The sequence below is a fragment of the Atta colombica genome, unplaced genomic scaffold (genome assembly GCF_001594045.1).
Source record: "Atta colombica isolate Treedump-2 unplaced genomic scaffold, Acol1.0 scaffold102, whole genome shotgun sequence".
Classification (NCBI taxonomy): Eukaryota; Metazoa; Arthropoda; class Insecta; order Hymenoptera; family Formicidae; genus Atta; species Atta colombica.
Genome location: NW_017259187.1, coordinates 1,908,852 through 1,925,570, shown reverse-complemented (window position 1 = coordinate 1,925,570; position 16,719 = coordinate 1,908,852). Strand labels below are relative to the sequence as shown.

Here is a 16,719-nt window from a genome sequence, read left to right as displayed (position 1 = left end):
TTTGAAAAAAAAAAAAAAAAAAAAAAACAAAAGAAACACAGAATGAATTTCCGCATTTGCGTTTGCAGACGTGAATTTACTGTCAAAAAGCAAGTTAAAGCCAGCGCAACGGATATTACTGCATGCAAGTCTGATTGTAAGCATAAAGCAGTTGAACTTGTCTGTCAGAATTTTGTTAATTTATTCTTTAAAGAGAAAACAAAAAAAAAAAGAATGAAACTTTCCGGGTTTACGTTTCTCCGCAATGCGGACGTGGATTCATCGTCGACATGCGTCGTTAAATCCAACACGACAAACATTACTATTCCACATACGGAATATGAACATAAAGCAGTTGAATTCTGTCCATCAAAATTTTCTTCATTTAACGCATTCTTTTGTAAAAAAAAAAAAAAAAAAAAAAAATAGGATGAATCTCCCAATTCGCGTATCTTCGCCGTATGGGTGTGGATATGGAATTTCATTGCTGAAATAAATGCATTATTAAAATCAACGCAAAGAATATTGATAGTATTGATCCATCTAAGCACAAAGCAGCCGAATTTGTTCATCAAAATTTTGACAATCGATTGATTTATAAAAGTTTATTTATTTTGTCAATTTATTTATTTCGTCAATTTATTTATTTTGTTAATCTATTTATTGCATCAGTTTATTTATTTTGTCGGTGTATTTATTTTGTCAATTTATTTGTTTGCAAAAGAAAGAGAAAGAGAATTCCCGGATTTATACGCTTCTTCGCTACAGTGATGCGGTTTCATCGTTAAAGTGCGTCATTAAAATCAACGCGGCGGATATTATCTCCACATGCAAATCCGAGCTCGAAGTAGTTAAATTTGCTCGTGAAAATTTTCCGCGTGCGCGTTGGTTAATCCATTTCCCTTGAGAAATAAAAGGAACAGAGAGAAACAATTTCCGCATTAGGTCAATTTCCTCTATTGCGGTATCAAATGGTGGGTTTCGTCACCAAAATACGTCGTTAGAATCACCGCGATATTGTGTGGGGTAGAGGTACGCCGATCTTACGCGATGCCGCGCAATAGCATCTGTACACCAAATGCCTTCTCGTCAATTGATTCCTCCACAGAATGCACGGGGGAAACTCACTCTCGCTCGATCCTCTCCGTCGATACCTCGTATTTGCTACCTGCAGACCGAGAATCCGCATTTCCCGTTTTGGTAAAAGACGCGTTGCATGCCCCGCACGTGTATAACAATAGAATCGTTTAATTGCTGCACTACTTGCTACAATATTTTATGGATGGAATAAAGACTTGGCGTATACGATACTGCTGCGTATACACGGTAATGAGTCTGAGCGGTGCCAACACGAAGCTTTACAAAGGCGTCACATAGAGTACCTTGGTAGTACTTCATTACACGCACTTTCGGAAAGAACAGCAAGGCGTCACGCCTACACGACCGCTTGCGGTGGGAAAAATAGGCGACGCTGCGCAACAGTCGCTAGACGTACACGTCATCCGAATGGATCTCATCTTTGAAAATTTAAACCCGGTGGCACGTACATAAATCTACATTGAGAAAAATGTTACGATTCTTCCAACAAACGACAATTACAGACGAAACAAATTTTGATCGTACATAAATCTGAAATTCTGGTTATCGTAAATGAATCTCTGGCTACCTTTTTAAGTAGAATGTTTAAGAGAATGTTTGATAGGTTTAACTGTAAGTGCCTGACTTGCACCTTTCTGTTTGAATATCAATACAAGAATTCCAATTAATTTAAAGTAAGATTTCATGGACATGTAAAAAGTGTTGATAAGCGTTGCTCAGATCTGTATCAATACTTTACAGTTTCCGAAAGCTTACTCATTGATTTTTTTTGGGTTTCGGCTCCGGAGCTCAAATTGGACACGCCTAAATGTAGCAAGACTGTTTTTTTTATTCCCGCACTAAAATCTTTTTCTCACTTTACGTCGCATATCAATTATATTATACATATTTCACTGTAAGTTCCAAAAGTGTATACTAATTCAGCTATAAAAGGATCTGTAAGTAGTAAGATAAAATAATGACAAGGAAATTAGAAAATTGGCCACTCACATACGAGAATTTAAGGCAATGACGTAAGCACTAAGCAGTAACCAATCAAAAATGTTGATTACGTGGATTATCCAGGCAAACTCAACCATATTGAAAATTATCCAATTGAATTTATGTTCGTCTTTGTGACAGAAATACGACTGGATAATTTTCTTTATGATTATAATTACACAGTTGGGCAAGTTTATCCGATAGACCCTTACGTTTTTCTATATTCCACGAAATTCACTTGTTGAGAATACACTTGTCGACTGCTGCATTGACAAAAATGCCTGATTGAAAATGGACGAATCAAAAGATTCCGATTATATCAATCAAAATTTCGGTTAGGTAGATTTAACCCGACCAGAAAATCCCAAGTCGTCCATTTTCAACAAAAATTCCAGTTAATCCGACTAGACATTTTTCTTGGTCACTGATCGCACTACCTGCTTCTCTTCACCAACAGCACACATATACAGAAGGTGGGCGACGAATCGACGCGTTGCGTCGCGTCGCTCGAAAGAATCTCCGTTCGTATTGTGAGAAAAGTTTGATCTCTCAATATTACGACCAACTTGCGTTGTAACTACGGCTTCCTCCAGACTGGATTTTTATCGCGCAAAAGTCATGTTTGTAAACAACGTCGCGAGCACTTGCACGTTTTCCGCGTCGAAGTCGAAGGGAGATGGATGGAGAAGGACGCGCACGGCGTACTCGGCACGGCATCCCAAAACCGACTGCGTCGCACATTTGATAAAAGCGTCCCTCTCACACAGCAGGGCAGAGAGACACGCGCACCTTTCGGTCGAATTCGTCTTTGCCAGACAACACTCTCGTCTTCGAATGGTGGTTTAGGAATGTGACCGTTACAGGGGAAGAAAGCGTGCTCTGCCCGGAGACAAAGGGAGGGACGAGGGTGGGAGGTCGAAGAGGGCGGATCTCACACGCTAGACGCTGCGGTTCCTTATATTCTCACTCTCGGTGCGCGTCTTCGAAATTCGATAAATACGATGATTCGATTCCCGGCTTACGTTGACATTGACATAATTCTCAATTTTCGATACCATCAGCGGCATCAGCACGGACGTTTCGCGACGAGTGAAATCGAAGGTAAACAAAGTCGAAGTCTGTCGCTCATTCATTCATTCATTCAGTCAGTCGCAGTCAGTCAAACGGACAAAGAGACAAATGACCGAACGAGTGAACGAAAGTGCAGTTAACGATGACACCAACCTTTACATTCCCAACGGCGTATTTAGTTAGAGCGTAGGCGTCGGATTTTCACTCGACTCGTGATATGCAAAGTTCACCACCGTCAGCAGGAAAGAACACTAAATGGATTAGACGACGACGCGTCGTTCGTGCGTCGAGTAATTCAGGAGAGAAGAAGAAGAAGAAGAACGATATTCCTGTTCAGAACCCGGCGTCCGCGTCGCGCGGAGACGCGAAGCGTCCCACGTGAAACGGACTCGCGTCACTCTCTCGCGCTTCATCCGTCGATCGGTTTTCTCACCCAATCGCGCGAGCACTCTGTCGACTCTGCGCCGGCGGCGAGCGATCAAAACAGAGGAAGAAGGAGGGCGCGCCGCGCCGCGCCGCTCCGCGTCGCGTCGAGGAGGCATCGAGGGGTTGGTGGGGAGGTAGAGTCGGCCGCAGGCATTGAGCGGGCGCGACAGAGCGCGAGCGAAACGAGCGGAGCGGACGGTAGCGGCGGTGGCGGTGGCGGCGGCGGCGGCAACGGCAGCGGCGATGGCGACGGCAGCCACCGCGGCAGGCAGGAAGAGAGCGAGTGAGAAAGTGTCTTGTATTGCGTAGTAAGCGCTTGAATGGATTACGTCACGCGGCAACCGAGAAGGCAGAAGAGGGTAGAAAAACGCAACGGACGCGTCGAGCGGTCGACGGCAAGCGATGGCCGCGCACGCGACACGCACAATAGATAGTGCGGAACAACGAACGAGACGATAACTTGAACGACAGCGGGGGAGGGGGAGAACTGAGAGAAGAGTAAGAAGATCGCGAAGAGAAGAGACGAGACGCGACGCGACGTGGCGTGCGTAAATCCCTTGCATATAAGAGTCGACTCGAACTCTGCTGCTCCTTTCTCCGTCGTTCCACCTCGAAATACGGCTACGGCGCGTCGACCGCGCGATCGATCGCCCGCTCGTACGTTATAGGTGCGCATAAAGTGTGCCGGTTTCGCTACCCCGCCACTTCCGTGGATGGACCGGAGGTCGCACATGATCCCGTCGCTCTCTCCTAAAAGCCCACGTGCGTTCACACGAGTCTCGACCGCGGCGTCCCCGCGTTTCTTCTTCCACCCCTCCGCTGCTCTTCCTGTTTATCCCTCCCATCCACGCGCTTAATATAAACATTAATACTCGACATATAAATGTATTTGTACACAGTATATAGATTTGCACGTGTGCGCCGTGTATGAACATATGTATATAAATTCGTTCCCGCTGCTTTTCTCCACAGTCTTCTTTCCATCCGTCGTATAAGTCGTATTTGATTACAGTTAATTCAGCGCTACATTCAGAGCGCTGAAGTTTCACCTCGTTCGCTCGCTTTTGTTTCCGCACGAGGCGCGGATTATCATCCTATTCGCGCGGCGTGGATAAAAGCGCTCTTTATACGCTCAACGTGGGGATCGCTCACCTCGTCGTGCGTGTCTGTGGCGTGCGCACGATTCATATGCGCGCCGTTTGTCACGCAGTAGCTCGCGGTGGCGATGGCGGTGACAGAGACTGCGAACGACATATCTCACTCTTCTCCGCTTCTTCCGAGAACGTATAGATATACGCGCGGAACGTATGCGACACCGATATCGCGCACGGCACAGAGAGAGAGAGAGAGAAAGAGAGAGAGAGAGAGAGAGAGAGAGAGAGAGAGAGAGAGAAAGAGAGAGAGAGAGAGAAGACACGCACAGTTCACGCACAGAACACTGACACAGTATGGACAGGCTGGCAGGCACGACGACGACGCGCACACTATCTTGGTCCTCGGACGACTTTCGTTTGTACGGGAGTAAACTCTTTCGCCGTCGAACGAACGCGGGCGGGCGGACGTGCAGACGCGCGCGTGCGCAGCTCGCTTCGAGTAGGCAGCGCGACAACGTATACTCCGACCAGCGAGTCAGCTGCTACTGATCGAGTCGCGATTGTAGCCACCGGACGAGACCGACGCGGCCAGAACGTAGCCGCGAACGCAACGGCACACTGAAGGACGTCCCATGGAGTCGCGGGGAGGAGCGTCGATGCGAGCGTCGCCGCGCGGTCGCCACAGCGAATCACCTCCGGCGTTTTTCTTAACAATCGTCGATTCGACGGATGCCTCGATCCTCAACGAGGTGAAATTGAGAGGACGATCAAGTATTTCATTGCGTTATTACGCTGGATTGATGCTAAAGATTCGTTGTGCCCGTCAAATAAAGTCGAGAATGAGTTCTCGACGTAATCGAAGCGAATTCGCCATGGGACGTCAATACTTCTTTTTTTTTTTTTCTTTTTTTATTCAAAGAGCAAATTGTCAATCTGCTAAAAAATTTCAGCCTTCTAACTTTATGTAATACTAAAGCTTAATGGCAAAATGACAAATCGTTTACATCATTCTGATACATTTGAAAATACATTGTTTATTCTGAAAAGGAGATTTTTAATGTTCATTTCTATTAGATACAGAGATTAACTTTAATCTCTTGATTTATTTTTTATCCTTTCTTTTTAGTTTTAAAAATTAAAAGAAGATAACGAGCAATTAAAGAAGATAACAAGATTAAATTTACATTGGTAGAAATGATGCATAAAAATCTTCTTTATGAGAATAACATGATGTAAAAAGATCAAGTGAATCAAATAATAACGACCAGAAATTAGTCTGAAATTTTATAAGTCAAATATAAAACCGTTATTAAAAATTTGCCTGTCAGAACTTTGTTCCAAATTATATTCAGCAATTATGCGTAATTTTACACCTGACGTTCTTACATATCATGAATAGTAATGGAATTCTGGAAGAACGGGGGAATCAGCATACACGAAAATTATAAGAAATTTCGCAAATTAACGCCATGAATTTAACTGCAAAGTTTAGCAAGATGTTCGCTTATGGAAATTTTCATATCAGTTTCAGTTTCATTATCTTGAATGTATCAGGAGAACATAAATAATAACGATTAAAATAAAATTATTTAAAGTGCAAATTGTAGTCGAGAGGCAATACCAATTAAATTCCGAGTGATCATTATTTTCTGATTAGTACTACTTCCTTTTTGTCGAGAGCGACAGTTCTTGAATCTTCGCTATCTATTTATTTCATTTTATCGCGCCAACGATGTCAGATAACGATTATTTTCATTGCGCCACTATGTCGCGTAAAATCGATAAAGCCGATTGGCATACCTGGTCACGCCGCGACCTCCGCGATAACCTGGATATCTTTCGTATTTTTAGATAAAATATATTTAAGCAGACGTAAATAAATTGGTGTCGTTGAGCTCGATGAACATCTGCCCTGCCTTCTTTCCGATCACTTCCGCCCTCGACCGTCTGGCATCCTTTTCCCAAGCTCGCAACCGGCTTTTTTTTCTACAGCACTTCCTCCTTCATCGAAAGCAAACTCGCTCCAGGCCAATCGTTAGTTTCTGCATGTTTGCACAAATTGCGGCTTGTCACATGAACATGTATGCATAAAGCCCTGCTATTCTCTATGTTTGGACATCAACATTATTAATCCTTCGAAAAGCTCCTTATATATGTAGACACGTCCATTGACCTTTGACATCTTCCTTTGTGTGTATTTCCTTCCATCAAGATTCTATTAGCTAATTATTATGCGTATTGATTTTCATCAGGAACATTCTCGCCAATTTTCTCGTTAAATTTGAAATATCTAAGAATTCTATTTAAAAAAGTACGACAGCGTTCGAACATGTTGCTGTCCTTCTATTGTATAAATCTATTTTATTCAGCGCTTCACTAATTATTTTATATATAACTAACTAATTATTTTATATAAATATAAGTTTATTTAACTTTTGTTGATTACAGAATTTATCATTTAATAATTGTTGATTTACTTTATTGAAATTGATTTGGGATAATAAACTTTTTCATAACGATATCGATGTTAATTGTCGCGTCAAGTTGAAATTTTAATTAAGATAAATTATGAGACTTAATTTGTTAATTTTTATAAAATAGAGTATATGAATAACATAGAAAGAATGGTTGCAAAATCCTTTTGCTGTAAAGCCCATACGTAATATAATTGCGTAAGCGTAAGTGATTGAAAGTTGTAAGAATCATTTACCTCACATTCAAATTCATTTAACGTCACAGTCAAATATAAGGAAAATATTCGAATGTGATTAATCAATTCTTACAATTACAACTACTTACAATTACGTTCGCAATTGTAGAATAATAGGTTTAACATCTTTTGAAAAGTAGATTCCTATTGTATCAGCAGTTAATGAATTTCTCTCTCTCCTCTCTCTTTCTCTCTCTCTCTCTCTCTCTCTCTCTCTCATTCAATGAAAATATTATAGTATATTATAGTATATTCTACATAAAAGTATCTCTTATTTCATATAAAAGTATCTCTTATATCTCTTATAAAAGTATCTCTTATTTCACGTATAAGTCCTTTAATTTGTTATGTAAACACGTTACAAATGGTATACAAGTAAAACAAATTTATCATGAATTGTATAATTACAAATCGATAGCGTAATAGCTAAACTATAATTACAAGTGATTTATAATTACAACTTACAAAAATTTATTAGAGATCTTTAAAAATCGAGAATATATTCTTCGATTTATTTAATCTCTATTTAGTTCCAATACTTACCATATCATTAAGAGATATCATTAAGAGACACATCCTATTTGCTACAATAAATAAAATTAATTTAGCAGAGAATTTCACAGAATTATCCGTCAATCTATTTTCTTTTTGAAGACATCCTGACCGATTACCGCTCGCCAGAATAATTTTTTGAGTCCATAAATTATCAGAATTAAACTCAATATATAAAACAGTACGACATCCACGCTGTAATAATGGAACACGCTCATGTACCTGAAATATTATATTTAACTTTATACTTCATTTCCTCACTTTGATCGGCAATATATTTAATAACGTAATTTAAATTGCAATAAATTTTGTTCTCTCGTTAAATATTCGTTATAAAAGAAACAAGATAAAATTTCTGTAGACTCTATAATTCACAAGAATACTACGTAATAGTTTATAAAAAATACTCCATATTAATTATTTACATTCCAGATCAAAAGTTTAAAAAACTTTAAATAAAAATTAACATTTTTACGTACTAAAATATTTATAATAATATTCTATCTTCAATCATAATTTTTCAGATCTAATAACAATTATTGGATCTAATAACAATTATAAAATTATTATTCTTAAATTCTTGGCTTTGGAGGGTAAGTGCTTTACAATTTAAATCAAGAATTGTCAACGAATCTTTCAAAATCTTAGCAAAATTATCCGAACATTGCTATACTCAAATGAGTATTCGTAATATTCATATGCATATTTATTGTAAGAAATCGGTATGTTTAATAATAATTATTTTAAAAAATGATATTACCGAATTGAACTTTTCAAATGAACAGCTCCGTCATATTTGGCAACGTGTTCGACCCACCACGTGGCTAATTCTCCAGGACCGATCGGAAGATCACGTAATAACGCACTTCTCTTTTTAGCCGCCTCTCTGTACGAATTATTGTGAAGTGCGGCGACTTTAATTATATCTTTGCGAAGCGCACTAATGGATATACCAGCCAGATCCATTACCAAAGCGTAACCCAATTTTTCTGTTAAATAAGCACACAAAAATACAACAATCTTGCATTAAATCTTGCAATCTTGAATTAATCGTATAATAAATTCTCTTTACTTCGCGTAAAATTCATCTAAACTTATATAGTTTTCACTTTCCAGAGACGCTCAAACCATTTTCTTCGCTGCACATTCAAGGCTTCTTTCACCAACCTTTAAGTTAATCGATAGTCAACTCTCACAGAAATGCTAATAGCAATTTAATCAATCAAAACTTCTCCTCTCTCTGCCTTTTTTGACAAACTGTTCAGTTCTCACGTTGGCAATCGTTAATGATTGAGTTAATTATTGATTAGCGTTAATTGGAATTGGTAAAAGAACCCTCATTATTTTAACCGACGATCAATTGATTCTACTTGATTCGGTCCATTTCTACCGCAATATACATTAATTTCAATCTCAATTTCATTTACTCCTTATATATATTCCTTTTTCTAATTGTTAAAATTAGAAGAAAATCGAGATTAATAAAAAGTTAAAGCTACTGAAATAAAAATTAATCTACCTACATTGGTAGAAATATACATTTTCTCTCATTTTCTGTCATTCGTTTGGAAGAACGAAATTTGTCAAAAGCCTCGACGATTATTCTCGATTATTATATCGGGCTCAGCAGAGCAGAAGGCCGCCGATACGTGCCTCAGATATAAAGCGAATGGATTTACCAGCTTGTGCCGCATTTCCATCATGATCGCAGAAGACTGGTAAGACCAGAGTCGGTGCACCGTGGTAAGCCGCTTCGTGCAAAGATAGCAGTCCGCCGTGAGAAACGAAGGCACGTAGCTTGGAATGACCGAGCAGCTCCTGTTGCGGCCACCAGGCAGCTGTCCTCACATTCGCCGGTAGATCCTTGATCTTGCTACCGTCCCACTTCCATACGACATTGTACGGTAGCGTGGAGAATACCGCGAAAAAGATCTGCCGTAATGCCTCCGGCATCCCAGAAGCTCGCACCGACGATCCCATCGAGACAAACACAAAACCTGTAAAAGTTTGTTCAACATTGCGGCACATTCCGGGAGACTTTTATTGCACGTTTACTCCAATTGAATAGCGAGTCCTCAGAAAATAGAAAACAATACGTTGCAAAAATTACGATGCCAATCCTTTTGATATGGTTCTTATACGAAACAGTAGAAGAGTCATCGTTATGCTTCAGTTGATAGAATTTTATATCTGATACTTTTACATTAAGAAGAGCCGTTATATCTGATAAAATTTATTACAAAAACATATATTTACACTCTCAAAAAATATGGGAATTTTTAGCACCATGTGGTGTTTTTAACATGTATAATTCTTACATTTCTTTTCCTTATAGCTACAATAAATTTTTTCAATTTATTGAATCTTGTTAGGTACACTAAAAATATGAATGTGGATTTAACGTTATAGAGTTTGAATCGATATCATGGAGTTGCTATAAATTGGTATTGATATATTATAAATACGATAAGATAAATACCGCATGGTGTTAAAGCCACAACCATTTTTTTATAATAAATTCGTTTAATTGCATTACACTAGATTAGCTATAAGCTATTATACATGAAATTAATAAAGCTAATGTAAAAGCATAGACATAATTTAAACGATTATCTAATAATGTAAAAGCATAGACACAATTTAAACGATTATCTAATAATGTAAAAGCATAGACACAATTTAAACGATTATCTAATAATGTAAAAGCATAGACACAATTTAAACGATTATCTAATAATGTAAAAGCATAGACACAATTTAAACGATTATCTAATAATAATAATATTATCACATTACTTAATATAAATAAATGTATTATTTCAATTGTCAAATTTGATCACAATAGTAAATCTCACTGCATTTAGATATTTTATATAAAACAGTCTTCAATATGCATTAATTTAGTATAGTGTGAATGATCGAACTGATCATTGATGTATATAACAAGATTCGATGAATTGGAACAATTTATTTCAGCTAAAGAAATGTTAGCTACAATTAAGTCTGATCTGTAATGTGTACTCTTTATTTTCTGTTTCTTGCTTTTTCCCTCCGTGTAATCGTTTTATCGACGGTTGTATTTCTTGCCACGTGTTTTTTATTTCTTTCGAAGTTCGTTAACTTTTATCTCTCAAACGACAGGAAATGAAAAACCGGATAAAAGACAAGCTGTAACAAATAACAAAAGACAACAAAGAGAAAACATAAAGCACATTATAGATCAGGCTATAGACGATAAAATAAAACATCATTTTGATCACATGAACGGTTCAGTTACGAGATGTGAAAAGGTATTTCGAGACGTTTAGCAACTATTGAGAACAATGCAATTCGTGAAGCTGAAATGCGAAATTAGGAAGTTACCGCGTCGTAGAAAGGATTCTAAGTCGGAGCTTAATTGCATCGCCGGTCTGCAGTGAAGGCACGCCACGTTTACGACGTTCGACAAATAGGGCACAGAATCGCCCACGCTATAATGACTGTTCTGCAAAGTCAGGGGGACCTCCGCCGTTAGGCTGTGCAGATCGTTGGGTATATGATTGCCTGTCAAAAAACGAAATACGACACGGTCATTGGGACTATATGAGTATCTAATTATAAATAAAGATATACGATATTAGCATACAATTGGCTGTATCGATATATGATTCGATGAATCAGCGGGGGCACAATGGCCGAAATTGAATTTAGTGCTTACCGAGGTATCTCTGGAGCGTTGGCTGAAGATAAATCGAGAGCGTGAACCAGTGCATAATTTTTAGAGTGAGCAGAGCCGCTGCGTTCAGGACTCTCTGGAAGAAAGTCATGTCCTGCGTGATCGCTTTACCGAAATATGGTGTCACTGACCAAGGTGATGGATTGCCCTGTCGCATAATGGACCCGCTGTACAGTGCCACCTGCAAGATAACATCAAGTCGTTCTCATTATTCGTTAACAGCAACGTTGCACAGTGAAAGCAAATGGCTTTAATGAAGCAAAGGTATCAGGTTCTAGAAAAGGAAGAAAAAAATTTCTTATCGTTATTTCACCGTTATGCAAACTCGTTTTATCATTTTGTCGCATGATGACGTCATCACAAAGAAAGAAATAAAGAAGAAATTGATACTAACTAAACTGGCTAACAATTTCCTTAGCGCATTAAAATTGTTTTAACATACTGAGAGAAGCGTGTAAACTGTTTTACGATGTTTTGAGATTATTTCACACTTTGTCATATTCGTTACACACGAGTGAACAATGTGATATTCACTATTTACTTTTCATTTACACGCGGAAATATCGGAATACAGTACTTATAAAAATGTTTTTCACATTCCGCTGGAATAACCATGGATTCAATTGCGTTTTTTCTTACGATATTTCTGAAGACGAAGAAAAGATTAAGAGAATAGGACAATTCTATTATATTATCCATTCTCTTGAGAATCGGTCCTTTAATATTAAGAATATGTATTAATTAGAATTTTATATTTAAAGATTTATATTCAACTTCTTTCACACATAAGAAATAATGCAACCATGTATAAATATTTAACTACTAACCGGGAACTAATTATTCAAAAGTCAATTTTTTATTTATATTTAAAAAATGCATTATATTATGAAATCCGCAACGGTAAAATAAAGTCTATCGCTGCATGTTGCAACGCTTTTATGTCATATATAATATGATATGTATATTGTATAATGTACACACGGAAAGAACGACTTTGTTGAGATATTTACAAATTTAGCTTTGTAAATACTTTAAAAACAAGTCTGAAAATAATTTTGTCAAATCATCAAAATAATTAGGTGAAACATTTATGACAATGTTGCAAAAAGTTTTAACAATTTGCATTTAGTAAACAGTTTAAGTGTCCTACATTTATTTTGATGATTCAAACAAAATTATTTTTAGACCTGTGTCTAGTTAAATTTTTATATTTCAGCAAAACCGTTCTTTCCATATTATGATTGAGAATTCTATTCTATGGTTAATATTTCATTTGTTGTACGACAAATTTTTCAAGCGTATTAATTAGCTGCAAGATAAAGAATTTTAAGAAACTCGAGAACTTATATCTATTCTGCCAATTAACATGCTTGAAGAATTCGTTGTATAACAATGACAAATGAAATGTTAGCCTATTGACTACATAAAATTGAGAATAATGAAAAGTTTCTGGAAAAACTCAAGAACTTTTTTAAAATAATTTAATTTAAAAGGTACTTTCAAAATTGTCAATAATGAAAAGTAAAGAGAGGACTTATGAGAGTGACGCGCTATCAACGTTGCGCAATTTTGTGTGTACAGTCAAGAACTTTTTTATAATATAAACGTGCAGCCAATTAACATGCTTGAAAAATTTGTCGTACGACAAATGAAATATTAGCCTATTGACTACAAGATAATAGATTTCTAGAAACTCAAGAACTTTAAAATAATTTAATTTTAAAGCACTCGATATTATCAATAATAAAAAATAAAGAGAGGGCTAATGAAAATAACGTGCTATCAACGTTGTGCAATTTGATGTGCACAGTTTAGAAACTTTTCTATAATCCTGCAGCAAATTAACAGCTTGAAAAATTTATAGTATTACAAATATTAGCTAAAAAATATTTTAATAAAAAATATCTCAATAAAAATGTGCGCGACAATTCTCTATTATATACAATAATTCTCTACCGCCATGATTTTTATATGGATCAATTTAATACAATATCATTTATCGGTTTCGAGTAAAAGTCCAAATAGGCTGTTATCGTGGCAAGAAAACGAGGTGTAACGAAAATCGAAATATTGCAAAGAGTCCCAAGCGCTTCTTGGCGAAAAGAATATTACCGTATTCAACATTATCGTCGGCACATTCTCGCCATGGAGGATTCCCAACATGCATTCGGGGTAAGCGCCGTCAAGTACCGCGACGTCCCATCGAGTGTGCGGATCGCCATTCGGTTTTCTCATACTGGCTATCGACGACGCGTCCTGGAGTAAAGCCTCGCATGACTCCCAGGCGTATCTCATAGCGTCCCACGGTGATACCGGAAGCTCATTCCGGAACCTGGCTCCCACTAGGTCCCACTCAGCCGTGAAATTCTCGACATAAGCCTGTCGTGAGACACGAGCGGTGAATATGTGCGCGCGATACAATACATAAATCCGTTAGCTTGCGTGGTCGTTGGATTATCATTAGCCCGGAAACTTTCAACTTCCGTGTTACAATATTACGTCGTAAAACTTGTTTGTCCTCGGAGCTGAACCTTCTCATTTTTAAGTATTATTATGATAATTTTCCGGTCCTTCATTACACATGATGGATCATTCGTGTCCCGAGTTAACTTTCATCACTTTGACAAATATATAAAAATTGTTAAGTCATTCTTAACATCTTTAAAAAATATTTATAAGTAGGGCTGGAAAAGTTACTTATAAGTTTTAAGTTACCTTATATTCATTATAGAAATTGAATACAAAAAGTAATAATAAATTAGAGCAAATGATAAAATATAATATAAAAAACAAAATACGCGAATTTATTGTATTCCATTTTTATAATAAAAAAGTAACTTATAAGTAACTTTGGAAAATAACTTTCCCAATCGTGTTTGTAAGGTTGTGCATTAAAAAAATTGTATATAAATGTTAATTAATTACATGATACTCCTATATAATTTTCCGAAGAAAAATAATGTGCAAGACAAAAAGTGACCCAATCGTATGTACCCAAGGTAAAGATAATTTAACATGAAAAAAAAAAACGATATCGTATGTTTGCTTCTTTTAAAAAATATAAATTACTTTGAAAAATTAAAATCGAGTAGAAATGGAATAGAGAAATAAAAACAGAAGTAAAGCAGACATTTCAAAAGAGAACTTTACGAGCAAAAAGAAAAAAAAACTCAGGCGATACAAGCCGACGACTCTAGTAAATTACTCGGTGTGTAATAAAATTAAATATGAGTCAAGAGCCAAATTGGAAGAAAGAAATGGCGCGCGTAAAACGCGGCAAAAACCCCGCGGGGGAATTCGGAATCCGTCAAAGCATGGGGAGAGACGACATGCGTAGTAGATCGTAAATCACCTCGAGGATCGACGGCACCAGTTCGTGAAGACCATTATTCGCTGCGGGACCTGGGAAAGCGCTCAGCAGCGTGACGTTATGCCCCCGTGACCTCAGACTCGTACCAAGGGCGACGAAGGGCACCGTATGAGACTTGGTACCACCCATAGTGGCCATCAGGACATTGTAGCCCAGCAGGGGCTCGATCAGCAAGCTGAACCCCAGGAGGAGCTGATAGAGACCGAGTCGATATGCGACACGCGTCATCCTCAGGATATCAGCTTGTCGACCCGATCAACGATGGCAAATGGATTCTCGCGTGACGATTCTCTTCTTTTTACGCGCCGCGGCAGAATATCAAGATCGGTCCTTCAACAGACAATTGTCTCGCTATCTGACATAATTTTTTTCTCTTTTTCTTCTTTTTTCCTTTTCTTTTTTATCACGAACGATCTCCGTCACGTTCGAACGCGCCCTGCTTTCGTCACGAACTTCTTTCGTGCATCGGCGAAGCGAGAAACAGCCTGCAGGAACCGAGGTGAATTCGTATTCTTCTCGGAGCGTTTCCGGTCGGGTAAACGGAATGATACCGGCGGGAATACGGATCTCTTACGCTCCAATTCGCGGTGGAGAATCGATGGATCGTTGTCGGTGCAATCCTGTTGTCGATCACCCCGTGCGAGCGTATCTCGTCTGATCGATGCTTAGCCGCGTTCTTACGACTGAGGTTCCTCACATCCTCCGCATCTTTCCACAAATCGATTTGCTTGAATATAAATCGGAATAACTAAAGTTCGTGCTCTTTCGAGAACGAGTAACGAAGATTAAACTTCATTCAAGTAAGATTGTAACTTGTTATTAATGCCGAAAAAAACGAGATTTTTTTCTATGATAAATTACGTCCTTCATTTCTTCCAATTCTCATTCGCTTTCAGCAAATAAATGGCTTCGAAGCTGATTTTTTGTTTTTATACACATTTCGTGATTTTATTCATCCAATTTCCCGCTAAAATTGTTCATAATAATCTTCTGTAAGAGAGATGAGATTCTGTCAACAGACGATTTCTTTTGATCCTCGAGTGAAAGATTGACCGTAGATAATCTTCTCTGATCTCTTTTTCAGCTGAGAAAATAGAAAATTACCGATCATCTAACAAAGCTTTCTCTCTCTTTCTCGATACTCCTCTATGTAAATAAAATTGTTTGTTGTATGCAAATCTGTATAACAGAACGCAATCTTCAATATCTTTCTAATATTGAAATATTGAAAGTTTTTAATGATGAAGCTAAAGAGAGTTTGTAATACAAAGGCTTTATGGAGTTTAATCTTCAAACTTCTACTTACGTCTTCTTAGCATCTACTAGCAAATAACAGTTGTTAACTGTTGATAGCATGAGAAAATTATCATAATTTCATAGAGATAATGCTATCAAACTTAAATCCTCTGTTTTTTATAAGTTATAAGTTAGCGAATAATATTATCTACAATTGTATATACAATATAAATCTCGTCGCTCTTGGAGGACAAAAGGAGATAAAAGTTGAAGCTTCATGTCCTGACTGCTTTTTCTTGCTTCAATTGTTTCATGTTTAATATTTTCTTTCTTTTTAAATTTCTGCAGAGTTCAACTCTTACTTGAAATATCTTATCTCTGTGGAAAGCATCGTGAAGTATTATTCTACGAAATTTCCATTTGTTTTTCTAGCAGTAGTACTTTATATCTTTCGCGCAGTCTCGCGAAGAGCACCTTTCTACCAAGT

The 16,719-nt window shown here is 37.7% G+C and overlaps 1 protein-coding gene across 1 annotated transcript in view; it reads right to left on the bottom strand.

Annotated features, from left to right (window-relative positions):
* The window catches only part of LOC108687153 (2-hydroxyacylsphingosine 1-beta-galactosyltransferase-like), a 31,909-nt gene extending 16,668 nt beyond the window's left edge, over positions 1–15,241 (bottom strand). Inside the window, exons 1-6 of the mRNA XM_018192778.1 lie at positions 14,979–15,241; positions 13,739–14,005; positions 11,609–11,807; positions 11,275–11,454; positions 9,591–9,908; positions 8,672–8,900 (exon numbers count right to left, since the gene is read on the bottom strand). Of these exons, the coding sequence (XP_018048267.1) occupies positions 8,672–8,900; positions 9,591–9,908; positions 11,275–11,454; positions 11,609–11,807; positions 13,739–14,005; positions 14,979–15,224 (1,439 nt within the window). The 5' untranslated portion in view covers positions 15,225–15,241. The remainder of the gene's footprint in view (positions 1–8,671; positions 8,901–9,590; positions 9,909–11,274; positions 11,455–11,608; positions 11,808–13,738; positions 14,006–14,978) is intronic.
* Positions 15,242–16,719: the final 1,478 nt, after the last annotated feature.